General features: G+C 38.9%; 2 protein-coding genes across 10 annotated transcripts; one reads left to right on the forward strand and one right to left on the reverse strand.

The window, feature by feature from the left end:
* Positions 1-55: 55 nt before the first annotated feature.
* LOC136779729 (putative fatty acyl-CoA reductase CG5065) lies at positions 56-21950 on the reverse strand. Of its 9 annotated transcripts, none has more exons than XM_066737477.1 (9): positions 21842-21950; positions 19291-19518; positions 16374-16590; positions 5635-5987; positions 5326-5561; positions 4877-5125; positions 4396-4745; positions 3698-4294; positions 56-3594 (listed from the first exon to the last, which is right to left on the reverse strand). In XM_066737477.1, exons 5-9 carry the CDS (start codon positions 5536-5538, stop codon positions 3453-3455), a joined length of 1551 nt encoding a protein of 516 aa, XP_066593574.1. In that variant the 5' UTR covers positions 5539-5561; positions 5635-5987; positions 16374-16590; positions 19291-19518; positions 21842-21950; the 3' UTR covers positions 56-3452. The 9 variants fall into 9 exon arrangements, with proteins under 9 accessions (XP_066593574.1, XP_066593576.1, XP_066593577.1 ...); XM_066737479.1 differs by having other exon boundaries at positions 21733-21846; XM_066737480.1 differs by lacking the exons at positions 19291-19518; positions 21842-21950 and adding an exon at positions 19192-19254.
* On the forward strand, positions 20096-27997 carry LOC136779527 (uncharacterized). The gene is made up of 16 exons (XM_066737151.1): positions 20096-20361; positions 20423-20770; positions 21340-21593; positions 21683-22030; positions 22734-22991; positions 23069-23203; positions 23427-23481; positions 23557-23583; positions 23630-23719; positions 25289-25495; positions 25840-26091; positions 26161-26410; positions 26498-26690; positions 26757-26996; positions 27066-27323; positions 27389-27997. Exons 1-16 carry the CDS (start codon positions 20176-20178, stop codon positions 27525-27527), a joined length of 3240 nt encoding a protein of 1079 aa, XP_066593248.1. The 5' UTR covers positions 20096-20175; the 3' UTR covers positions 27528-27997.
* Positions 27998-27999: the final 2 nt, after the last annotated feature.

The following is a 27999-nucleotide window of genomic DNA, read 5'->3' on the forward strand; positions in this document are numbered from 1 at the left end:
TGCTACACATTCTTACCTGACTGTCAACGTGTAGGTGTGCACATAGCGAATAAGTAATTCGAAAACAAAATATCAATTTTTGTCATTAAGCTAAACAAATAAACAGGAGACGGTACACGCATGGAAGATTTTTTGTAATGGTTCATTGTTTTTAATGTGATTTATAATAGTATAGTATAATATTAATTAAATTAATAATATTAAATATTATTTTCTTATATGCATTGTGTGTGACCGGATAACATTACAGACGAGACTAGCTGGTGATGACCATCGTAGCGCTACCTCTTTATTTATTTCTCTCCTAGCGCTAAATGACAATTACTTTATTGTTTTTTTTTCATTTTTGTTTATGTTTCTTACATCAGTAATTAACTTTGTTTTAACTCTTCTATGTTTTTTTCTTCTTTCTTTTCACACAGTGTTCTCATTATCGTTTCTTGGCAGCGATGAACGACAGATCAATTAAACAATAATATTTCAAGGGAAGCCCACTCTGACTTGTATAACGAATCGATTTAATTTTTAATAAAACGTATTGGAAAACTCAGTGGTTGACTATAAATACTTTGCAGCTCAATTATCTCAGAGGCATAGGCAACGTGGTGTGTATGTATGTGTGTATGTATACATATGTATGGGTTACAGAAAACTTATTAATTATAACATTGGAATCGCGGTGTACAATATACGAAAGCTTTTTCATTCCTAAGTCTTATCCTTCCGAGAGAAGATCTCATAAACTCCTTTGGCCTGAATTCTTTAACAAGAGTAGTCTTAACAAGAGTATGCAATGGTTTAAATTAAATTAAATTTAACTTTAAACTAGCAACGATAACGATATCAAAGATTGGAGCAAGATATCGACTCTTGCTCCAATTAAAAAGTTACAAGGCTATTCGCAATTTAATCTCAAAGACAAGAAATTAACAATTGTAATAATTCTTCTCGTCACTGACATTCATAGTTCTACCGATCGAAATAAATATTATTAAATTTATTAGAAATTATAAAACAATTGATAAATCACTTCTAGAGACTTTGGCTGTGTTTTCTAGCTTATAAATATAAATATCTTTATATAAATATTAAAACCGACTGTTAATATTACTATACATTGGACAAAAGGTTTTGGCGTGCTTTCGCAACTCCTTCCTACGAACTTTTCTCGAAGCGTCAAGCAGAGCTTAACCATAGATTATAACACAAGAATTTATTATCGAACAATTGCGTTTATTGACTGTAGCCGAATCTCCGTTTATCTAGTAATTAGAAGAAAAAGAATGCCTGTAAGTGCTGAGGGTAGTAAATCTTTAAGCATGGGAATATTACTTATAGCTAATGCCTCGGTGAATTATTTGGAAGTTAACATGAGATTGGAATGTAGGCATTTGCCTTTTTTCCAATTATGATTTATGATACTCGATACATGACCTGCTGCATTTGCTCGAATTATATTATGTCATGAAACTGGTATATATTGGAAAGTGTTATTAATTATCGGAAGGTTCAAGGGTACATTCCATAAAGCAATAATCACAGTATAAAAACCTTGCTCTGCGCAGCATTGTCAATTTTGTATTTACAGTTGTATCCGTTAGAACTCGCTAAGTTCTATGCGCGCTCATTTTCATAAGCTTGGACAGCGATCTATTTTAATTGTGAGTGTAGATTCAAAGCTAATTATTAAGTAGGAAAGATGCGATGAGAAGAAATCTCATGGAAAATGTAGTATTATTGGTTGCCAATGCCTTCGAGATTTCTATAGGTCCAACACTGTGACAATAATATCAGTAAGATACTTGGAGATATTTTTTACAATTATTTGTGGAATAGTTTGGAGTAATAGCCTAATCGTATGAGCTTTATTAAATGTTTTACCATCGTTTAGCCAGTCGTTGTTTCATAGATATTATGGCTAGAGTGCATAGCGCGCGTCAGTGGCAGTACCAAAAACCCGCTTTAGACATTGTATTTTGTACATTTTAACAAATCTCATTAGACAATATCAATCTATGCCTTTGCGCATAAAATAACTCAGAGGCATTTCTAAGTCTTGCTAATGAACGTTCTATAACGTATTTGCCTCTGTACACATTGTTACATGTACGTAGCAAAATATCTACCTAGGTATCTTACCAAATACTTCTGATACAAATTGAAAACAAAATAAATAATAAAAGAAATAATGACTCTTAATTTGAACTATCCTGGATCCAGCTTTAAAATCTCAGACAATTTTTGCAATAATAATTATTGTATACCCTTGCTTTAGCACACTTTGATAAATCCCAAAAAAATCGTTTAGGTTTCATTAACCAGAAATTACTGTCCTTCTATTGTACGATACTGGAAGCAATGGATTTTTGTTTGGTTTTTCAGGACCACCCAGTTTGAATCCAGAGAGTATTTGATGTTACGTCACAGAGTAAATAAAAAGAATGTCAGATACCGACAATAAAAAAGGCACGACTGACTCTAAATGCGTCGTGTTTTCTAACCCCTTGCCTCAATGACTCCTTAATCGAAAAAAACACCCCTTACTCTCACCCATGCACGCACTACAAATATCTAAATAGCTTTAAATTCCAAATCCATCCATTGCTAATATTGTCTTAGTATACTGGATGAAGATTTGAAGGACATTACGACGTCAATCGTCACTTTCTCGGTTCTTGAGCTAATTTAGGTTTACGTTATACTTATGGGTCACAATTACGACAGTTGTTTACGTAAGAAACAATGAAATCTTAAGCCAAGGGGTTGACAGTAGCTGACATCATACACATGCATACATGGCTTGCACATAACGCTGCGAGACTTTTAAAAAGCTTAATATTCTTAGCTCACCAGCTCGAACAGCGTTATTACTTGAAAATTGACATTGTCCGACTCTACAATACGATTTTTCTTATTTCCAGTTATATCAAATGCGCACCTTACCGATAAAAACTAATTATTCGCATATGCGCGAGCTCTCTTTCATCATTCTCCTTCCTCCTATTTCATTATATTTTTTTGTTGTTCACACTGATAAAAACTTTACAAAGGAAATATACCCAAGTTCAGCTTCACTGACAATACTACTTTAAAAACTAATACAACACACTATTTTTCTGTCTTGTGAAGGGTGTCACTTTAAGGAGACGGTGGGGCGTGCCCTTTTCACGAAGCGTACGAGAGACATTTTCATGATTTTATTCGGTAGCCGACACTCTTTAATAAACGCGCAAGGTCTCTAAACATTGCTAATTGATACGAGCGAATAAAAATATTGAGAAGGCCAACTGATGATAGCGAAGATAGCGCTTTATCGTCGGGGAGGCTGAGCAGTAGGGTCGAAGAACAATTCGCACCTTGAAATAATGCTCCACAGTTGGCTTTTGCTCCTTCTGCTTCATGCATGACTGACTACTTAACCCATGGTGATCGTCGATCGGGGCTCTGAGCCGTCAAACAACCATACGGCACATACGGAGAATTATGGATAGGAGCGAGAAACATGTCGCTCGTGCCATTGAGCTACGAACTAGTAAAACGCGTAGCACGATCAGCAGCATCCCAAATTGTACAGCTCGGTGGAGCCAATATAACCTGAGAAGAATGGAACAAATTAATTGTAATTCTTGTTAGATCCTAAACTCTAAGTAAAATATCTATAAATAACCGTCCGATTATTGGAAGAAGCATGATTTACTTGGTAATATGTGAGCGAGCAGCTGGCAGTGTGTCCGGGCTTTCCTTCATGATGAAGGTTCTTATTCCGAGGATGTAGTTCTCGAGGTAGGAAGGCCAATCGATTTGATTGACGTCGAACATAAAAGTCTGGCGATCTTCGGGACTGAGCTGTTCGCCCAATCTCCGCACATTGTCGTCCCGGAAGTTCCACTGTTGCGTGCTGAAATACTCCAGGCACGTAGCTGCTTTATCCAATTTTGCTTGGATGCGTACCATGAAAGGCCTGGAGCCCTTGAGCCGAGCGAGCATGTCGAGGATGTGGGCTGGTAAGAGATGCTGAAAGATGACGCATAGTCTGTTTATGATATAAGAATTACGGCAACATCCGCCCGGGAACCAAATTGCGTCGTTAACCGGGTGCATTCGACTATATTTGAAGGACAGATCGACAAATTGTTTCCAGGTAATAGGATTTTGCTGGCCTGTACAGCAATTGTAAACTTGAATCGTCTCCGTAGGCTGCGTCGCTGTTCTCCAAGCCGCGCATATCATCAGGTTTATAACGATATCAACCGGTACCAAGTCTGCTGTTTTATTCTCGTGACATAGCATCGTTCTGCGAAATATCAACATTATTTTATTAATTTATTTACGAGTGACGCTTGTCAATGTGCAATACGTGTTGGATATTCACTATTGACGATATTGTATAAGTACCTGAAGAAACCCTTTCCAGCAGCAGCAATGATTCCCGTAGGTCCATTCCAATTATCTACCCAGCCAGCGACTGGTTCCTTCAACGAGGATAGAACGATCGATGGTCTAACGATCGCAACTGGCAAAGATCCGCTTTCCCTCTGCAGCATTCTCTCGGCCAAGGCTTTCGTAAATGTGTAGGTGTTTGGCCTACCGGCTATCAACTTTGGTGTCAGGTCTTCGATAATCTTGTCGTCCATCAATTTCGTCCAGGCTATCACATCTTCCGGATCCTGCATCACCGGATAAATCTCCTCGGCCACGTCTTTCCGATCGCAATTGCAGTAAGCCGTCGATACGTGAATGAGAGCCTGAAAACATGTCAATAAATCATCGGATTCCATCAAGTTATTATCCCTTGATACGAAGATTCACCCTCGTTGGACCTTTGACATTATTAAATTGAAGTATTCCAAATATTACTATAATCCGCATAACTCACTTCCAGATTGTGCATCCGATGACAGAGTTGAACGAGACGTTTCGTACCGAGCATGTTAATGGTGACGGACAATTTCAAGGCCTCGTCGAACTTGACTGTAGCTGCAGAATGAAAGACGATCGAAACGGTCCTGATAAGAGTGGCCCGATCCGCTTCTGATATTCCCAGCTCCGGTTCCGTCACGTCCCCAGCTACTGGCACGATTTTCAATAGATCGCCCGGGCAATCTCGCTGTAGTTTCTCGAACAGCTGGAAAGTCAATGAATTTTTAAAAAGAAAGCTCTATTGAATCAGCGGACAATTTTCTCCATTTATTCATCGCGGGGACAGTTGAAGAAGAATTAGAAACTCTTATGGAAAGTTTATTCTTTTCAAGCCGAACTTTCGTATCGTTTAGTCATCGATGTACAAGTTCGTATGAAATTATAAGTGGGAGCGGAAGAATTTACCGGTGCTTTGAGAAGGTCTGCCAGCCTCTGATGAACATCCTGACCCTTTTTCGGCCTAATGAGCAAATATATGATTTTGATGCCTGGACAGGATCTCAGGAGCTTTTCAACAAGGACTTTGCCCATGAAGCCAGTTCCACCTGTGATGAGAATCGACCGGTTCCGATAAAAGTCTTTCACCGAGGTGTATTCCCCTCCTGCCATTGTAGCCATTCTAATTTCCTTATTGTAACAATCTACAAAAATATTCACAATTATTTCAATGAATAGGAAGCGCCACATTTATCCATCAACTGAAAATTCACTTACTAGCCAAAAGGATCTCGTCCAGTAAAGATTTGGCGCAGTGGATAATATCGCGGAAGCTTTTCTAGGAAGTACAAGAGATTCCAGTAGAATAAGAAAAATTTGAAGAATACGTTGAGGATGAAACTGTAATAGCTGTAGTTTCTCAAGTAGAAGAAGAGGAAGCAGAAGAAGATAAACTATCGCCTTTGGAATAATTCGTCCGTTGTACAAAACGGAAGTGGAGAACCTTTCTCAAAGACGAATATTATTAATCCTTTCTCCAAGATTCTGTTGCGACTGCCATACGTTCCCGCGGCTCCAAGCTTTGGCGGCTGGACTCATTTCGCACCTTCCACAACCAAGAGTTCCTCTGCCTGAAAATAAAACCATTCAAAAGTTATTGAAATCCCTTTCTTTATGGCAAAGTTAAGAATAAATCTTCTTAACGAGGTATCCGTGTTTCTACAGTTTTATTATCTAATTGAAGAAGGTTCGACTCGTTAAATTGTCTGATTAAAACTTGAAATTCTTGTGCTAAAACAGAGTTCACTGAAACTTTAGAGTTTCTGCAAAATGAATGTTTTATTATTTCACTTTTAATATTATATGTTTCTAATGATACAGATGCCAAACCAATCAATGCAGTATTCATGTATATATACACACACACGTGTATAGCTGTATATGCATTGTCAGGAATCCCCGAATAATCCAATTTATTAATATCCGTTTGTACCGTGCTATTTATACGTCCAGCAGCGTTTGCTTTTCAACGTGATAAATATTTTATGTCAATAACTTTCAAACGCAGACATTATTTCCAGCCGTCGTTAAAAAAAACACGATGAAACCATGCTTCTCGAATTGTCTACATATAAGAGGTTTCATGAAAATACGTCAATTTTCTATATATCAGAGATTCTACAATGGCGACCAATCAAGAATCCTGTGATCAGTAAGTATAAATATTAGAAAAATTGCTTAAAAAAATGATATTTAATTGCGAGTAATTGAAAGGTTTGTATCTTTTTTGCCTTTGCTAGTTATTTTAAAAATTAGACAAAGTATCGCACGAGCGGTAGATTGGTGGATGGTAAAAATGATGCATTTGTCATTGACTGAAACTGTTATTAGATAAGACAATGAAGAAGCCACACGGGCTACTAGTAATATAGTTTAATATATAAGCGAGGTCTTGCGTAATTCTCAATGCACAACTATTTACTTTAACAGAAACAATTCTTAAAATACAATCTATAAAAAATACATTTTGACAAGGTCAGTCTGAGAGAAAAAAAGGCACAAAGCCCTGACCTACACCAACGAGCAATCGTAAATAATCGAGTCAAGGGCTAAAAGAGTTCAGTGACCTTTTGGCATTACGTCAGAATTGGAAGAATCAGAGGATAAGGCAAAAGCAGGGGTCTGTATTTGGAATGGAGTTAAAAAGAAAAGAACAGACTCTGGTAGAGAGATTCACGAATTCTGATGATAAAAGTACTTAACCAATGGTATAGGAGAAAGACTACACGTGAAGCGTGTGAGTGTGTGTGTTTAGAAAGTATTGAAAATCGGTTTTTGCAGAAAAGTGTAATAGTACGACTAGATAGACAGTTGAACCATCAGTGTGTATGTGCCTGTGTGTCTTTGGGGCATGGGACATGGGATGGGACCGATGGGAGAGCGCGAGGTGGCAAGATTCTAGGTCAGCGTCCCGGCCTCGGCCACGGAACGAGTTGGAGCAGCGTGCAAGTGTGTGGAACGTGGAACGCGCGTCGGTTTAACAGGAGTGGAATCAGACGGGAAAGGATTGCACTTGGCCCGTCCCCGTTACATTAAAACCCGTTACGGCTTACGTTACGTTGTCTTGCATCACGTTACCCCATGTTGCTACCATTTTCTAACTCTCCACCCATAATATTCTTTCTAGATCAGCCAAATTTTATCCTACGATTACAAACACCAAAGCTTTTTGTTATCGGGTTAAATTACAATTTTTAAACATATTACCACGTTTATAAATATAAAATATTTAGCTCTGCTTAAATTTACATTGATTGCAAGGTAGCCGACTGGTATATCAATATCTTAACAATTAGTCGTTAGTTTTTAGTTAGCCGATTTTAAGCTTTAGAAAGAAATTCATCGATAAAATTGTTAACTGCTGCTTAGAGAGAATCTGCGTTGATAAATTGGCCTTTCGGTCAGGAATCATCATTATCAATCAGAATCGCTCGTACAATATAATTTTGTCTATATAGATATATACTAATGCGAAAAGCCGAGAGAAGCGCGAAGCAACGATTGGTGGGCTTTGCTTTCATTTAGGAATTTGAGACTTTCTTATCAAGTCGGGAAACAATCGAGCGTTCCACGACGAATTATCGATTTTGCCTTTGGCTCGCACCGGTTCGACTCGAGTAATGTGAACGAAGCTTCCAACAGTTTTAAACTTTGGCTTTCACGCTCTGTATTTTAACTGCGTCGAACCGTTGCCAGTGTTGCCAGTAGCCTTAGGGGCTGCTTGCACCGAGTTAACCACCATTTCACTACAGTATGTGTCTGTGTCTTTTAGAATCAACAGGGAGAGACATGGGTGGTATAAGCGTGGTTAACCAAAGCCAAGATGTGTGTATGTAACCAAGCCTTATATAGGTGCTATCCCTGAATTTCGCCTTTGGCTACGAATGCTCAATGAATGGGATTGTTGCGACGGTCAATTGGCCGATTACATTGATACGTGGCGAAAAGAGTAGGAGGGGAGGGGGCTGATGGTAATTACAAGAGGAGAAGGAGAAGGAGGAGGATCGATAGGAAGTGGCTTTCAGGCCTTTGTCAGTGAAGTATACAAGTTTGGCAGACAGCCAAAAACAGATGTTGGCTGTAACTAGCCGACTAATGGCCCGAGGCACCTTCCGATTGGCCGGGCATCCCCACCAACCTCACTTCTCTCATTATGAATTTCAAGAAAACTATATATGACAAGGCTGGACCCCGATTCCTATACTCTTTCTTAACGTTCCTTCCATCCAGTTTCCTAAGCCTTTATATCCTCGTTCTTCGAATCGCTTAAACTTTCTAGGGGGTTTTCCTTGGCATTTCTCTCCAACTTCTCCTTCTTTCCTTCAATCGTTGAAAACTTTCTACGATGTCCTCCTCTATAGAATCACCATCACTATAACTTCATCATTGGACTACCTGTAATTCCAGTGCAAAGCAAGAAATAATAAATTAGTTAGAGGTCTAACGAGTCGATTAAGCCTCGAATAATTCTTATAGAAAAAAATAAATGTTTCAAACACCATACGTTTTAACTCGATATTTTTATAAGCAATTGCTTGCTGAATTTTCTCTTCCAATTTCCCTCGAGAATTAGCGCGAAGCTTGGATGAGAAATTGTAGGAAAAATCGGCGCATAAGTTTGCAATTTTGGGAGTGCGAGCAATGGAGAGAGGATTTCTTTTATGAACGGCCGAAAGAGAGAAAAAGAGAGCACACGATGAGATTTGTCGTAGTAGCAGAGTTAGCCGGGCATCCTTGTGCCGCATTAGCGGTAAATAGGCAAAAAGACGGAAGTGAAAGAGGGAGAGTCGAGACCGGATGGCACACTGTGCTCACGCGGCCCCTTAGAGTCTCGCTCCACCTCTTACTCTAGCTACCTCATCATTTTCCTTTTTCCCTCAAACACCTTCGTCTTCCACCTCTCACCGATACTCATTTTCCTCCTCTTCCAACGTGTTAATTTCCATGGACCTCCTACCCTGAGAGCAAACTATGCCACAGGGCCATTGACACGACAATCCTTTTGTTTTCTTCGCAGTTGAAACTTTGTTAAGAATCGCGTGTACAAGGATTTATCAGCGTCCTCGAAAGCAACGTTGGAAAATCGTCAAAATGCACCGTTTGCAAAGAAAGAGGTAGCCCGCCGATTGCGCCTGAATATTTTTTCAATGGAGATCCGGATGAGTTTCCGTTGGCTGAAAAATATTGAAAAAGGAGATTTAACCGTTAATAAAATGGATCGGGCTTATGATCGGTGCGGAGAGTGTTTATCGCTGGATCGAATACCGTTATTTTTCGCTGTACCGAGCACGCACGTTCGCGTAGAAAGTGCGCTAGTTTTCGATTGGCCGGCTTTGCCTGGTTTGACGCTTCGAGTGACAGCGATATCACACAGAATCGCACTTTGCAATCGTAATTCTCCTATCTGTCCCTCTAGAATTTTTTTCACTCCTTTATAGTCCTTGCAAACAGTACGACCAAGGAACAAGTTTTCAGAGGAGAGAGGAACGATGAATCCCAATGCAATTTTTCCTCACATTTGATAGATTTAACACAATGGAATTAAATCTATGTACAATGCGATGCTTGTGGATGGGTCGAAACTTTTGTATGAATTTTTCAAATTTAACGAGCCAAAGTCCTATCGGTTAATCGTTTCATACCTGTGTAGTTTTTTATTGGTTAAAAATCGAACGTTATAGTTTTTCTTTGAAGTAAGAGAATGGAGTGGGCAGGTGGTGGGGGGGGGGGGGGGGGGAGTGAGTAAAGAAGCACCGACACCGAGTGAATTGGTAACCGTGACACTATTAGAAGTGGCGTAGCCTGCAGCGCGACTGTTACTGAGACTTGAATGAAAACGCTAACCTCCAGGAGGTCGTTGGCCATGACGTGATTTCATCAGGCCGGTTTATACACTATTCTCGTTAAACTTATCATTAAACATTCGTCCAAATCCTTCATCCCTGCACCGTTTCTCTTCTCCAATAATTTCAATATCACTCGAAGAAACAGCGTGATCGTTTATTCGACAAATAAATCCTTAATGCTTTGAAAATTTGAAAAATATATTCCTTCCTTTCCCTCTCGAAACCCGGATCTAGTAAAATAAAAAAAATGCACTACATTGCTCATTTCAATTGTTACGAGAAAACAATAATAATAATAACTTTCAAAATTTTATCGCGATTGACTTGCTCCTCGCTTTAAATTAAAACATTGCTACTCACGAATGAACGATTGAGTTCTCTGTTCCAATTTTTGCTTTGGCAAATTATTCCAGTGGAATATCAGAAAGAAATGAGAGAGAAATTATTAAAAACACCCACTTTTTTGTCGTTGATAATTTAGAAATAATTCAAAGAACCGTGCAAGAGTTAACAATTGAATGAAATTATGATAAACAGTTCACAGTAAAATTACTTGAGAATTGGCATGGAATGATGTAGAAATAAACGAACGACGAAAGGTGTACTGAGATTCAAGTGGCGAGAACAGTTCCTTATAGGTGGCCCCAATTGACTGATCCCACATTTTCCACCTCTCTTTCTCTCCTCAGCACCCTTCCCCACCCCTCTCCCTCTCCCTCTCCTACAAACTACAGACATTCTCCGTTTTTCTCGAATATACTATCAATGTGCAGATAAATAAAGCACGCAGATTATTGTCACTCTTACCGAAATTCGGAACAACTTCCTCCGAGATTATGAACCTTGTCAAATTGCAATAAGGAAGATCTCTTTCTCAGAGTTTCAATCGGGATTTCAGATCGTTTGAAATTTCCAGACCAATCACTCGTTATTGTTCGTAATTATTGGTCTATCCAAGTGCAGCTTTCTTGAACCACATGCGTATGTCACTTCCACAATCCTCTCACGATTTTCCTCTGACCCACAGTTCTCGAACCTGTGACGTTAAGGAGGAAGTAATTAGCCTTTTATTCGTTGTTTATATACGGTCGATTAAAATTGATGGATTTCGCAAGCAAATTGAATTTAAATTTTTCAAGCCAATGCACTGGAATCCCTGGAGAGATCTCATAAAAATGGCATTGTCATTCGTAATAACTCGCCTGTGCCACTGACAACAATAATACAAGACTCATTATGCAAATCACATGCCACAATTTTTCGTCACGACAAATACTCTTTCTATGATACTTGTAATTATCCACGTGTATGTCGAAGGACGCTCTAAAATGTTGTCGAGCAAAACTCAGTTATAAAATATAATGATTGTTCCACAAATTATTCGTCCCTGGGATAGAATGTTTCCTGCTCGAGGTAAATTTAATGACGCTATAAAAACAAATTATATACGTTAGATGTGTACTTAATAATTCTTTAAGATAATCGTAATATTAATGTGCGATATTAATTAATATTTTCCTTTACACTCGAATAATTCTTTTGGCGTAAAATTTAATATTGCAAGAAATTAAATTCGAGCGAGGGCTTTGCAACAGGGTATATAGAGGGAAAGAGAGAAGCTAAAGAAAACAAGCAAAAAAACTCGATTCAGAGAAGAGATAGCAAATTAAGAAAAACTGATCTTAGTAAAGTAATTAAATTATCATTTACTTTTCGGATAATCTAATTAAAAAAGATCAAACCCCAGTGGAGACTTGGAATTTTGACAAAGTACATTTTTGCTGGCGAAACGATGGAATCGAGTCAGAGTACCCCTGTCTAATTTGCTTCTCTGACAAATGCATCAACTGGCTCGAATCGGTTCAAACCGCTGGGTCATCAACGTTGAAAATACTCGCTTAATTTGAGCCCATTATATACACAATTGTTATGATAAAAATTCTTATCCTGCTATCCACCATGATCAATCTCTCGGTTGCGAGAAACATTTGGAAAGGTTCGTTTCAGCTTACTTTTAGCTAATAATCATTTAAATTCTATCCGTTATTGAGGGCAGTTAATAATATTTCGCTTTATTCTGGTGATTCGCTTTAAGGAGCACGCTTTGGGTGGCTGGCAATTTTTGTCCTATGTGGAGAAAATCGATAAAACGTACAATATACTATACTATATATAATACTATATAAGTATACGTATGTATAAATCGGAAAGAGCTGGCCTAACCAATATCCACTGGACGATAAACGAGATAACATTTTTATGGGTATCGATACGATTTGGAGCTTTATTACACAGTGATAAGGCTTGGCAAAATTTGGCCAGACTTTTAAAATAACTTTTAGCCATGTACGTTTTTGGAGCATGAAGCATACTATACAAACTTACGATTCTCCAAATATTTAGCATCGTTTGGAAATTGAGAGACAAGAGACAACGTCTTTTTTACCCTTCCACAAAAGTACAATCTACTCTTGGAACACCTTACTCGTATCTTGAAGGATTTTCACAGGTAGGTATATTTATAAATATAATATAACTCATACAGTTATAGATTTGCCAGTACAGCTATCCTGGAGAAAGCGAGTCTTTTCAAGAACATTATTATATATATATATATATATAGATAGATAGATAGAGAAAATGTGAGACAAAAAATGAGCTGATGATAAGTATACGACGATAAACTATCATTATCTTTTGCAAACGTTCAATTACCGTTTGCAAAAGATCTATTTTTATCGAGACTAAATTTGCGAAGAAAGATTAAAATGATTATGTTTGGTATAAGAGAAGGAGAGAACACGACGAGGGGAAAGAAAAGGGAGACTGTTTTTTTAGCAAAGTTTTACAAAACTTGGGTAAGACTCGGAGGTCCCAAGATGATCGAGCTATAGGAAAAAGCGATAAGTGGTGGAAGACCGCAAGGCGACTGTCGAAAGTAGAAAAGGTTGAGTTCTTGTCAGACATTGTAGCGTACACGAGTTTCAAATTGATAATATACAAGAATATTAATCCTTTATCCCTCGCGGATTATCATCGATGAACAATACTGGTAAAACATATTCGCGATTAAAACAAACGAAACTTTGATCGAGTCTTACGAGAAAGAGAGAAGGACGATGAAACGCGCTTGCTCCACTAGCAACTGCATTCCAAATAATTAGAGCGTAATTAAAACGATGCATCGTTAATAAATGACGGTAGACTCGCGTAACACGGGTCTTCGAGGCGAATGCCGAACATTTTGAGGCTTTCTGCAGGCGAGAATCATGGAACTCGAGAGAAGGTGGTCGAGAGAAAAAAAGAAATTATAACGTTCGACATGGATTTCGCAAGCGCTTCTAAACACTCTATAGGAAAGATTCATTGATTTTTTCTTCAATGGGAATTGATTTGCGGAGAATCACAGTCGAGGGGAGGGAAAGGTGCTCTGCTCAGTGGTAAAAGGAGGTTACCACCAGATACCGCAACATCAGCTTTAAATCCTAACGCTCGCATTTTCTATCGCTCTTCATCATCTCGATCTTTTTTCCAAATTGCCTCACTCGCTCCTACCACTCTTTTTCCAACTTTCTTCTTTCCTCCAAACATTATCCCACCCGTCATTAATCTCCATTCAAGTACCATTAACAAATTTCCCTTCGATTTCTCAACAGTTCTGCTTCCCTTGCCCTCCTTCTTTTTCCACTTGTTCCTTTCTTCATCGCAAACTCCAAATTTCATTAACGAGTTCAAATGTGCTTCTTTTCTTTTGTATACATGTATCTACACTGGTATATAATTTCGCTTTTCACCCTGCTTGTCGTTTCTGCGATGCGAAGAAAATCAACGAAGCCGGTGTACAAAAGATATTCATTCTTCAATGAATTACAATCTAATTGCAGAAATGGTAAATTAAAACGCGAAGAGCGTCAGATGTATCTGCAGCTGAGCTCTTTCGACTGTTTAGCATTTCCTTTCACGTAAAGAGCATTTCTCATTCGCTCCCCTCTCGACTGTTTCCTTCTCGCTTCGTTCCATTCCGTACAAATGTCCCCGTGTCTTCGTTTCACCCCCTCTATCCTTGTCATCATTCACCGCTCCATCCCTTTTACGCTTCTCGACGCTATTATTTCCCTCCTCTCTGTACTATTTCCATTAATCGGCGTTGCAAACATCGACTTAACCATTGAACGGCTTTGTACAAATAAATAAATTTCCCTTTTTTCATGACATTGGATTTTCGAGATTTGCATCTTCAATATTTTCCCCGTGTATTATCCACTGATAGAATGGTTCAACATCCTCCGCCCTAATCTTTTGTCTCTCTTCATACCGCGCGTCTAAAATTTCCTGTCCACTTTTAGCCTATTTTTTGCTATAGTTGAACGTGTTTCTTTCGACTTTGTTCTCTCTTTCGCACCCTCTAACAACCTATTTCTCTCGCCTGGTTTCTCCTCGTGTCTATTCAACTTTAACCCACTCCCTCCGTCTCGATTCATTTCTTTCCGATCCATGCTTTTGTCTCGCTTCATCCTCCTGGTATTATTCTCTCCTCAGTGTTCTCTCTAACTACTCACTCTCACTTTCCCTCTTTCTCTTACTCTCGCACATTCTATCGCTCCCTCATCCCTCCTCCAGCCGGATTTCTTTCTCCCTCACTCCATCGATCTTCCTCGTCCAGGAAAGAGGTTTCAGCCACAATCCGGCTTTACCATCGCCACTACGAGATCCAACCAAGGCCGATTTAATTCATAAGCGTTCATTTCTCCGGCGACCCTAAAAACGTGCCATTCCTACCGATCGATGTTGAATATTTTTCCATTTCCAGAAATCGAGGTCCACCAAAATTACAAATCCATCCTTCGTCTCGCATCTTTCCACATTTTTTTCACCAAGAAATATGATCCTTTTGGTACATACGTGTATCATCAGCGCCAATTAAACTTCGACACCGTTATTAGAGACCTGTGGGCATTGTTTAATGTCTTTTTAATGCTAATTGTCGCTCGCTGCTAGACCATAGAACACATGCACACACACACAAACACACGCACACATATTTATCCCCAGGGATTGTTTCCTCCTAATGGCGAAGGGTCGGAACTCGGCAGGAGAAGAGAATCCCTGGTGACCGGTGTACATTACAGTCAAAGCAAATTTGAATAGTAGGTTGATATTAGTTTAAAGGTGAAAAATAAGCATAGCAATATGAAGCACAGAAGCTCACGTGTTCGACACAACTGACGAATTTCAACGAAATTCTGGAATTCGCTCGCCTACCTCTGTCTTTTTCTACTTTTCTATTCAATATCATTTATAATCCCCTCTACTACTTTAGGCGGGGTACTCTACTTCCAATACCCATATTCGGTTACCACAGTCGGTACGCGATCCACCGAAGGTTTCACTTCCTGCACCACCGTCCTTTCTCTCTCGCGCACAAATTCACTCTCACCCCTATCATCTTGCTTAAGCTTTTACGTCACGAGAAGTCGATTGCAAACCCTGAGACTCGAGATTCACCAATGCACCGAGCAAGGGAGCAAAGGTGAAATAAGATTAAAGTACACAGTGTACACTGTGAAGTTCCTAGAGCTGTTGATCACACCGAGATTTCTTTTACAACCGAGAAGAAATTTGGATGGGAGAAATTGTGCGATAGAGCAATTTAGTTTAGCCAGCATTGACAGTGTTGTACTACTCCTCTGTCAGTTATATTGCTTTTACGAGAGTCGAAGCTTCACTGTGTCATCGGGTATAAAGCAATGGGTGACGAGACTAGGTGGGACTGTGCGTGGATGTAAAATAAAGGGGATTATCGCGAGGGAGGCACGGAGAGAGGAGAGTAGGTTGTAGAGAATGAAAAGAGAGAGAGAGAGAGAGAGAGAGAGAGAGAGAGAGAGAGAGAGAATTGGAAAGGGAAGAAGGGGATTCTGTGATAAGGCAGGGAGTCTCGAGCCGGTACACGCGGCTTGCGTTTCACCAACACACGTACCACACAGATACGCGTACACGCAAGCGCGTACCGCACCTCGTATCGCACGCCTCAATCGAAGGAAAAATGCGAGAGCGAGCTAATCACGGGTTTCAGGCCTCCATCCGTGCCGCTGCTGCTTTCTTCAAACTCACTTGCGTGCTTTCCTCGTATGCCAGCAGCTAACTTCGATCGCAACACAGCGCGAACCGTCTAACAAGCAGCACCATAGCAATTGCACACTGCTGCGAGACTCGACGATGAGCCTCGTAGAACCAGCATCGCCGCAACACAAAACGACGTGTTCCCTTTCCTCGATATTCCTCCTCGCTGAATAGGCTGACGATGAATCAAGTGTCTTCTTCTTCCTTCCTGAAATAGAAAATATTATCGATGCAAATACAGTTGGCTCACACTGTAATATATACATATATATACTCTATATATTTCCTAGCATTATTGTTATCGTTGGAGGGGAATCATCCTGCCTCCCTGCCCAGCCATAATAAAATTCGAATTCTTTTTACAGGAGCTTTCTCGCGTTTCGTGCAATTGGAATTTGACGAATATGCTTTCTCAGAACCACGGGATGGGTCGAAGTCAGAGAAGGATGAAATTAGGGAAAGCAAAGGTAGAAAAAGGTTTCTTTCGTAGGTCGGTAGATCCCGCCGCCGCCGCTGCGCCGATATCGACTGTCGCGTGCGGAATTCTCATCGCGTGATAGTCTCGAGACTCCCTTAAGAAGAGTGAACGGGCTGGAAATAGGGGAGGGGGTTCGAGGAACGGAGAGAGGGCGAGAGGGATAAAGATAGGCAGTACAGGCACAGCCACCAAGAGAGAAGGACGGAAAGAGGAAAGGGAAAAGCCGCGGAAGAAATTACCCCGAGACGAGAGCACGTCGATTATGAAAGCTCCCTGTTACCGCATAGACGTTACCAGCGCGTTAGCACACTCAAATCGCACAAACACACAGACACACGTACAGGGTGAGACACGCAAACAGTAACATTCAGAGATGAGGCCACTATTTTTGGCACTATCTGGTATCTCATCGATATTTGCACAGATAGATAAGGAATCGCCGAGAATCTAGCATGGCCAGCGCGTTTCTTAACTTTGAGAGATTGAGCAACGAAGGATGGAACAAAAAAATGTGATTGCCGTTTACGTGTACATTCGGTGCGTACGACTATGATAGGTGAATCGTGCAAGTAGGGGAGGCGGGGATAGACTCACCGGGCAGATCCTCGTGGACGGGAGAGAACGAGCGACGGAGACAGAGACAGAAAAAGAGAGAGAGAGAGTGCGCGCGCGAGAGAGAGAGAGGAAGCGGAACTCCCGGATTGCTCGAGGAGACGATCACCGGCGTGCTTTTCTCGCTTGGCAGTCGTCGACCGTAGTTCGCGACTGGCTGTTTTCCTCTATTACCGGATCTCGCGTGTGCACACACTCTCGCACGACGCACGGTACAAGAGACGATTGTCGGCCAGGAAGATCTTTCAGAAGAATGTTAGGAAGAGAGTGTATTAGTGAGAGAGGTAGCTAGAGAAGGGTAAGAAGGGAAAAAGGAGAGAGAGGGAGAGACTGTATACGTTCGCGTTGCAGGTAAACGTGGTGTGGTAGGCGCGGCTTTGCAGTTCCTCCGATTTTGCGAAAAGCGTGAGGAACCCGTCGAGAGAGAGAGGGAGAGAGAGAGAGAGAGAATATGTATGCGTGTGTGCGCGCGCGCGTATGTATGTTGCGTGATTTCGATGGTTGGAAGAGGACGTTTACACCCCGACTATTCGTCTCCTGAGCCGGCGCGGGCGCGCGACGAAGGTTCCTCAACGCAGGAAGCCGACGAGGAAGATTCCCGGGTTGTTCGGGCTTTTCGCGAGCGGTCGTCGCACGCCTAGCCAATACGCCATCTTGGCCTGACTGACAAATCCTCGTAGGCCAACCAATGGCTCGACGCTAAATGTCACTAGTCCGAGCCACCCCACGTCGCTCCACGAGCCCAACGAAACACCACCCCCTCTCCTCTCCCACCCTTTATCCCAGACCTGCGCTTTTGCTAGCTTTCGCCTCTCTACTCTAACGGCGCACCCTTTAAATAGACACTCGCCAGCCAACAATCCCTCACCCCCCTCTCGCTCTCTATCCCCTTCGCAGCTCTCCCTTCTTCATCCCTTCTCTCTTTCTCTCTCTCTTTACAGTATAGTATACTATATTACGATATTCCAATAATATTATTCTACGGCACAAACGCTTATTCATGTCCTATCTTACTTATTCTCTACCTTTAATTTACTTTCAAATCGCATGTCTGGCCAGAAAATCATCTACTACTTAAGTCTAATTGCCACTGTAGTTGGACACGTATTCGTCATTTGGATATCGATCCAAACTTTTATAATTACACTTTTTTAAGTAGTGTTACAAGATTAAAAAAGAACTCTTTGGGATAACTTTTGTGGTTTTATAAAGTTCTCAAGACTTATATTTGTAGAAGTTTCAATTACTGTCCAAACACTACAATATTTACCTCTTACTTGTAAATCTTTCATTTCTAACGCGTTCTTACTCCTTATAGATACAGTTTTTATTTTTCTCTAAACACTTTTGAAACACTCGCATATTTAATGCACGCTTTCATATCTTGGTTTGAGAACTGAACTGAGCTTAAACATGGAATGTCGAACTAGTACTTTGAACTGTGCTGGATTCTTTAAAGCAGTCGACAAAAAGAGACACTAATCGTTCTTAATCGTCAGCATCCGCAGTCTTTACAAGCTGTTCAACCGCATTTATTATTAAGAAGATTGTAGCAGTATTCGTTTTGAGGGAAAATGTGGAATTTTTTGAGGTTTTTCTCTAATCGGGCGATACGTAAACGTAGGTATGATTTTCTGGTCAGATGAAGCAAAACGCACATTTTGTCAACTCGTGCACGCAATGGCACGCACATCGGTATTAATAGTTTGGCAGATTTACCACAATTTACAATTCTCTCGACTAATTCGTCGGGTTTGTCCATTATGATTCTGATTTTTCCTTTCTTACAGCTTTGGAAACTTGACAAATTTTATATACCATTCCTCTTTTTATTCAGTTTTCCTAGATAGATGAACCACATTCTTGCCCAGTGAATTTCTTGGATGATTTTGAAGAATGTATTAGATAAAACCGGACTCATCGATGGCACCGACGCATGATCCCCACTGGCAATGGTATTTCGTGAAACGTGCACGAAATATCTAATTAGCGAGGTATGTCGATGATCCTTGGAATGACATCACCTCTCAGTCCACGTGGATGAACCTGACAAAGCACAAGCATAATTATTCATATATTCAATATTTAACCAGTGGATTACAAGGAAATTTACTAACAACTCCTTCTCCTGTCGTCATATTAAAGTTAAAAAGTGGAAATTCTAATTTTAACAGAATTTTTATAATGATTTTATAGAGAAATATAGAGTTTTACAAATGGGTCGGAGGATTCAAATAATAGAATTTTGCATGGTTGAAACACAGCATATGACATCTGGCGAGTAAGCAGATCCCCCGCTGGTCGCTACTCTCTCTTATCCATCGAGAAAACTTGGGAATTCTCTCGAGGGACCTCTAGCGAAGTCTTGACGAATCAGACACGTTACACTTTACCTTCGGCCTTGCATCTATCCGATATGCTGGAAAACAGTTAATCTGCGCATAAATATTCCTATATGCTTTTCTTTTAGATATGTATTTTTTTTAAAATTATGCCAGCGATAAGAAACAGCGAATATCGAATATGCAGGAATATTTAGAAACTAGATACATCCAAAAAGCTTTAAAAGGCAGGTTTTATTATAAATGATGGGAATTGGTCGAGTGTAGTTTTACAGGGAAATTCTTCATCGTTTTTCATAGATTTGCAAAAGCTCTCAAAGAAACGACTACTGAAGCTAAGGAACATAAGTGAATTGAGATAATGTCTGGAACACTGAACGATTTGCTGGCGGACAGTTGCGTTTTCATAACTGGGGTAACTGGACTACTGGGCTCGCTATTGTTACAACGTATAATCTCTATGAAACCCGGGCCCAGAGTCGTGTATGTGTTGATTCGAAAAAAAGGAACGGCGAATGCTCGCTTGCAGGAGCTCCTATCTAGCCCGGTAAGTAAGAAAATTTGAGACATTAACGATGAAATGATGCGAAAGATAAATTATTTGCCAGCTTTTCAAAGGAAACAATCCGAGTGATTTGGGGAAAATTCAAGAGTTGTCGGGCGACATGAGCAAACAGAATCTCGGTTTGAGCGAGGAGAATCTAGCCATCTTAATTTCCCAATGCAATCTTGTCTTTCATATGGCTGCCAATGTGAGTTTTGTAGCTCCGCTCAAATCTGCCGTGAAGACTAATATTTGCGGATCTAGGAATCTTTTAATTATCGCCAGGGAGATGAAACACCTAAACGCGATGGTTCACGTGTCCACATGCTTCGCCAACATAAACCATGGCATCCAGGATATTGAAGAAAAACTTTACACCCCCCTCTACGATCCAATGGAATTCATTGACATGGTTTGTCTTTGTTGAAATTCTTAAAAGAAAACGCGAGAAAGAGAATTGAAAACTTTTCGAAAAATATTACATTTTCTTCACTGATGAGATAAAACCAAACTCTCGCGTTGCTGATTCCTCAGGCTCGAATGTGAGAAGAAAAAATACTCGCTGAGAGCCTAATAAGAAAGTTGCTAAACGAGTATTTTTCGCCTAGGTGCAAGTGAAAGTGAGTTAAAAGCGTGGTTTCGTCTAAAGGCAAACATTGTAGGACATGACATAGAAGACATTTAAGAAACGTTGCGTCGCGTGATTATCTAACTCGTTAGAGAGTCTAGTTATTGGCGAATGCAAGTTATCTGAGGAAAATTTTGGTTTGAATCTCGGTAGCTCGATTATCGAACGTTCCTGTCCGGATAAAGCTTTCGCACTATTTGTAGAGCCGCTCGTTTAAATCCATTCTTTTATTTTTATACAAAGCTTCCCACAGACTGTTGAACCAGAGTCGCGATGCTTTGATAAATATATTGCTTGTATATTATTTTTAGAATAACTGATATTAATAAAAATGTTTGAAAAACTATTTATAGATACGAGATATGTCTTCAGAAGAAGCTGATAGGAGAACGAGAGAGCTGATAGGCAATTTTGCGAATACTTATACATTTTCCAAACAAATGGCTGAATGTTTATTAGCCAGGGAGAGAGATAACGTGCCATTGTGCATAGTCAGACCAAGCGTCGTTCTAAATACATGGAAGAAGCCCTTTCCAGGCTGGGTAACGAATATCAACAATAGTATTGTCGCTTTTACAGCTGGAATACAAAAGGGAATATTCCAAATGTAAGTACCTTTTCCATTATACATAGTAGGAGATAAAAATTCTTATATTCCTATATGTATGTATATAAGAAATAACAATTGTTCGATAGATATCCGATGGATGTTTTGGACAACAGGATAATCTATTTGGAATGTGTACCAGCGGATGTAACGGTCTCTTCTATTTTGGCCGCTGCCTTGTATTCAGCTAGGAATCCATCGGACTTTCGCATTTTTCACTGTGCCGGTGGAATTCTCAATCCTATTACCTTGCCCCAATACTGCCATTTTATCACCAAATACTCCAGGTTGCATCCTTGCAAGAACATCATGCTCTATCCGGACATCAGAACTCGCAAGGGACTCCGGTACTTTCTTGGGCTTCTCTTCCTCCAGATAATCCCCTCGATCATCGTCGATCTTGTCTCCTTTTGCCTAAAAAATCCGCCAAAAAAATCGTAAGTATTTAATATAAAAGTGCTCGTTAAAACTATAACTAATTTTGTATTCTTCTCATTCGAACTTATCTCTAATTTATTCATAATTCATTAAAATTACCCTTCCAATCGCAATGACTAGAATTCGCTTATTGGTTGGTAAAAATAATTTTGTTCGTTAAGAATCGGAATGAGAGTGGGTAGCCTTGAAAGGAGTTTTTCAATTGAATTTAACTACTTTGCTGGTTGCATGCTGGTGTACATGTGGAGTTATTTGTCGCTTGGTTGGCGACACAATGCAATTTCAGAATTAGTTGCTATTTTCTCTTGCACAATTAGGTCTAATTACATCTACTTTTGGTTAAGTTAGCCACGTTTAAACTAATACGTCTGTCCTTGTTCATCTTCATTCTTTTCAATATAGGGAGAGAGGCGCATAAGATTCGCTCTTGTCATCTGAACATTTTGTTTTTTGTTGAAGCTGTAGATTTAATGCTGCACTCGGTATAGTTTTGATGAAAAATACACAAAGTGCAAACAACGTGAAGAAACCTACAAAGTAGCTGCAGTGTCTGCTCGCCTGCCTTGCATAATTATAATGAGACGTCTATGAAGCACCTGGCGTGTTATAATTATTTTCAAGTAATCCAACCACGTGCGGGAAGATGCCATCAGAGAAAGACGAAATCTTCATGTTTTGCAGTTGATGAAATTTTTCTTGCAGTTTATTCAAGATGCAGCTGGCCTACAAAAAGACATGGGAGCGGATTAGATCTTTTGGTGAAAGGAGATGGTTTTTTCGCGTAAACAACTTGGAACTTTTGACGAATATTTTATCGCCACAGGAGAAAGAGGAGCATCCGATAGATATTAAGGAAATCGACTGGGACGATTATTGCAAAAACTGCGTTCTTGGCTTACGAGAATTTTATCACAAGGAAACACCTACGGATGCCGAAGATGCTAGATACCAGATAGAACGGTAATTTAACATTCTTTTTAATGAAAGAATAAATGCTCAAATTTTAAATTATTAAAATATTTTTCTGTTACTTACAGGTGGAGGAAAATCGTCAATTTAATCAAACTATTCCTGTTAGCTATTCTGTGGCTAGCCTTAACTCTTCTAGGACTGTCCATACAAAAGAGTTTAGCCATTATTGCGTTCCTCATTTTATTTTATACTTATTTGTGAATTCTTTCTTCCTTTCCAACATTCTCCACCAAAGTAGCGCGTTTCTTCTTTAACGCAGCCTTTTTTCTCGCCATCAGAAATTATGTTTAGCCATTCGGTAAAGATGTACGGGCGGGGATGAACGGGTTTTTTGCGGCCGTAAAGAGCCAAGCAAAGATTTGCCATGCACCGTTTGCTTTATGTATATGCAATTCAAATTTCTTCATAATTGACGTCATGCAGTTACAACAAATCTATCAAGTTTACTTATATGCTTATTGGTAGCGCAAGGTCCAAGGTATATTCGTACGGCACATCTCTGATTTCCTCTTCATACATCTCAGACGTGCTAGAAATAATTTGCTTTAATTAGGGATGCAAAGTATCAAAAATGCTGACGGTTCAGTGTAGTCGATTGAAAATACGCCAATCATCGTAATTTACAGTCATCAAAATATTTCGCTGATGAGAAGCTTCAACAAGCTGAGGCAATAAGAACAAAAAATTATAACCGATTCGCAACTAAGGAATGCAGTGTAAAACAATCCTGATGTAAAACTTAAGAAAAATACTACACCACAATTATTTCCGTTATAATCGCAATTCAATAAGTTTCATTACAGTAAGCAGTGCTTAGCTTTGTATAAACAGCTTCGAATTCTTGCCAGAGACTACCGGAGAGAAAGCTGGTAAAGCCAGTGGTCAATTTAACATCAGATTTACGCATGCTATTTACGTTATACTTATTTGAAAATTGCACTAACTATAATCGCAACATTAACGAACCTTCGTTAATACAATATTGACTGTATATGAATTGTCGAGAAATAATCTATTCGGTTCATTGAAATTTGTATAATTGAGCAATTGCGCAAAAAGAATAAATTTTTATAGAGGTTTGACGAAGCAAAGAGACGAGGCGTAAAAAGTCAATGAAGCGTAAAAGCCGAGTTATATTGCATAAAAAAGGGAATAGAAGATTGAAAGAGCTCGCTTCAGAATTGGAATGATGACCGATGAGAACTATTGGTCTGTGGAGAAGAGATGACCGTGTATTTCCATCCACCTTCCCTGTTTTATACTACCATTTTTCTATCTTTCTCTCTCCCATCTTCTCTCGCATCTCCTTCCCCTCCTCACTCAATTTCTTTTCTAACGATGCTTTTTTCTCGCGACAAGTTCAGTCAGGTAGAGGTATCAAGTTCCGCTCTTTATCCTTCTTCCACCTATGAGTAACGCCGTAAGTAGAGAGAAAGAGAGGGGCCTTTCGAATGATCAGAGTATAGGAGAGAGAGAGAGAGAGAGACCAGAAGCCGGCTGCCGCCGCGAGCCGCCACGCCACGTTGATACACAACGTATCGTAGTATATGTAATACAAGAGAACCGAGAAGTTACGAGTTCCGACCATAACCATCATAGACACCGCAGCAGCACGTTCTGTAGAGTGATACGCAATAAGTAACGGCTTTCAGCATCATTGAAACATTTATAATACTTAGTACGTCTCGTTGGAGAGATTCGTCAGATTCACTAGCCTATCAATTACCGGCACGTTTACTCTTCTGACTCCTCTTTGTTTACCAAAGTGTGTGTGCACTGTGCAGCTTTGCCAGGTCCGTTTAAACTCACAATTTCTGTTAACCACCAGTTTCTCATCATAACGGCTTGACAGAGAGAAAATGTCTTGCTTAATTCTGTGTTTCATCGTTCAGTTTTCCTCAGAGTTGAGATATTATTAAGATATTTCATCGATGATTCTTTTGTGTTTCAGCTGTGCTTCCTAAAAAAATCAATATAAATTGGTTAGAAGATTGCAAGATTAAGGACAATTACGCGAAAGTTTTTTTTTCGAATTGTGACATTTGTGCCAGTTTTACATAAAAAAAATCCTCTCATTCTCAATCCAAGTGCGGAATAAGTACTCAACAGTGAAGAACTGAGTATTTAACGTATTTGTGTTGTAGTAATATATAACGTTATTGAAAAGCACTACTACCAAAGATTGTTACTTATTATCTGATTCTAATTCAGAGAAGTTGGAATCAAGCTGCTTAAACTATTCGCTAGGCGACAAATCAGTGTAGATCACCGAGCAAAACGGATAGAAAAACGCTTCAACGATGGCATCAAACGTAACGGAATTTTACCGTGATAAAAATATTTTCATCACTGGAGGAACCGGCTTCTTAGGTGTCTGCCTCATTGAGAAACTTCTTAGATGCTGTCCGGATATCAAAAATATTTACCTCCTAGTGAGACCCAAGAAGGGTAAAAATGTCGAGCAAAGAATCGAGGAATTGGCTAAAAATTCGGTTTGTTTCTTTCCTTTTTCCTGCAAATACTAAATAAAAAATAATAATTTAATGGACTAAACTTATATATAAAAACGGACTTGTTTCAGTCTTATATTTAATTATATTATAAAAAAATTAATTGAAGATTACCTGCTTCTTATGTTAATTCAGCATTTTTTAGCTGTCCTGTATCCAGATTTGCATTACATAGTTGAAAATTGCGATTATACAACATCCGCGCATTTATTATCATATATTTGCCTTTCGTGCAAGATTAAATTATTTTCCATCTAGTTTTATTCTTATATTAGTTTTCAAATTTCTATTTATACATGATTCATTAATATTCTTTATTCTCGTAGGTTTTCAACAGGCTCAGGGAAGAAGGGAAAATTGATTCCTTGAACAAATTAATTCCTGTTGCTGGTGATGTAGGTGAAGAAAACTTAGGCTTGTCCTCTGTAGATAGATTAACATTGGTGGAGCACATCAATGTTATCTTTCACTCTGCTGCTACATTAGACTTTGAGGCAGATCTGAAAAGTACAACTAATATTAATCTTCTTGGAACTCGTAGAGTTGTTCAATTAGCTCAAGAAGTGAGAAGTCTTAAGGTAATGGTTTTTATGAGAAATAAATTGGTACAATTTACATAAGAAATTAATCAATTTTTACCACCTTAGGCATTAATACATGTATCTAGCGCATATGTGAATAGTGCACTTCTCGAAGTCAATGAAATTGTCTATCCACCTCCTACTAATGTAGAAGTGTTTTTACAAATGATTGAGACAGTAAGCAATGATGAATTAATTGAAAATACACCAAAAATTCTTCAAAAGCATCCTAATCCTTATACATTTACTAAACATTTGGCTGAACATGAGATTATTAAAGGAAAATTACCAGCAGCTATTGTGCGTCCTTCCATGAGTAAGCTTAGAATTATTTTATTTAAAAGAGAAGGAAACAATTTATATATTAATGAGTGCAACAAGGAATCAAATGTTTATATTACAGTTGTAGGAGCTTGGCAAGAGCCAGTTCCAGGTTGGACAACATCAAAGAATGGGCCACAAGGTTTTTTAATGGGTGCCAGTAAAGGTATTGTACGTAGATTGCCTGTGGGTAAAAGTTTAATCTATGACTACATTCCAGTTGATATAGTTGTTAACAACCTTATTGTTGCTGGCTATGCAGTAGCAAGAGATAGGTAAGAGTCACTTTTTATCTAATTAGTAGAATTTTGTAAAAAATCTTACCAATCAATCTTTTTTAGTGATAAAAATGTGAAAGTTTATCATTGCACATCCAGTACATGCAAGCCATTCAAATGGGAAGCAGTTGAAGATAAAATTAATGTTTATCTGCACAAATTCCCTTTGAAAAGTGCAGTATGGTATCCACATCTGAAGCTTGTACCATCTCTGTTTTTATTCAGAATTTCTGCTTTTTTTGTACACATGATTCCTGCTTACATTTTAGATACAGTAACTAAAATATGTGGAGGTCGACCAATGTAAGTAATTGGCATGTGTAATTATATTAGTTTATTTTTTACAATTTTACTAATTTTGTTATAATGCAGACTTGTGCGATTACACACGAATGTTAATAAATCGCTAGTTCGATTAGAGAAATTTATTTTTACTGAATGGATATTTCATAATCCAAAAACAATGGCGCTTCACGATTCTTTATCAGAAGTGGATAAGAAATTGTTCACATTAGATATAAGGTCATTAAAATGGGATAGTTACTTCATTGACTTAACACAAGGTGTTAGAACCTATTTGAATAATGAACATCCAAAGAGTTTGGATAAGGCACGAAGGAAAGATAACATGTAAGTGATCAAAAATGAATGATCGCAGAATTATACATAATAATAATTAACTTTTGATGTTTCAGACTATTGGTTGCCCACTTAATTCTGCAAGCATTACTTTTGCTTCTTGTATGGTGGATGTTCAAAGCTTTACTAGGATCGACGTGGACCAAAACTGGACTCGTAGTTCCAATTACGTATTTTCTTTTCAGTCAGCTTTAATAGATATTGTCTGGTTTTCTAACATCATACTATTTTTGTTACTTTTATGCTTTAGAGATTTGTTTTACCAAGCTGTTTGATTTCTAATGTTTTAAAATTTATTTTCAAGCAATGGTGTTGGGAAAAACATTTGCTTAATCTTAAAAAGACACTCAGATGAACTCTTTCTGTCAACATTTTTATTTTATTTTCGTTTTTAACAAATCAAATGAGCATACATTGTTGCACTTCTGACTATTCGTGCCATTTTATACGTTTGTGTTACATTGAATGATGCTGAAAGAATTTAAATATATGAAACTTAAATTATTAAATATAATGCATGAAAAGAAAGTCACGCCATTTTGCACGTATTTACTCTTTGTAGTTTTCATACAAGGAATAGAGATCTTTTTTATTTTACTTCTTATAAGGCTAAGCATCAGTATTGTTTTTCAGACATATTTTATTAATATATTATTAAAAACTGATT

Source organism: Prorops nasuta, unplaced genomic scaffold, assembly GCF_024137725.1.
Source record: "Prorops nasuta isolate Cenicafe-Biocafe unplaced genomic scaffold, Cenicafe_Pnas_1.2 PNAS00017, whole genome shotgun sequence".
NCBI lineage: Eukaryota > Metazoa > Arthropoda > Insecta > Hymenoptera > Bethylidae > Prorops > Prorops nasuta.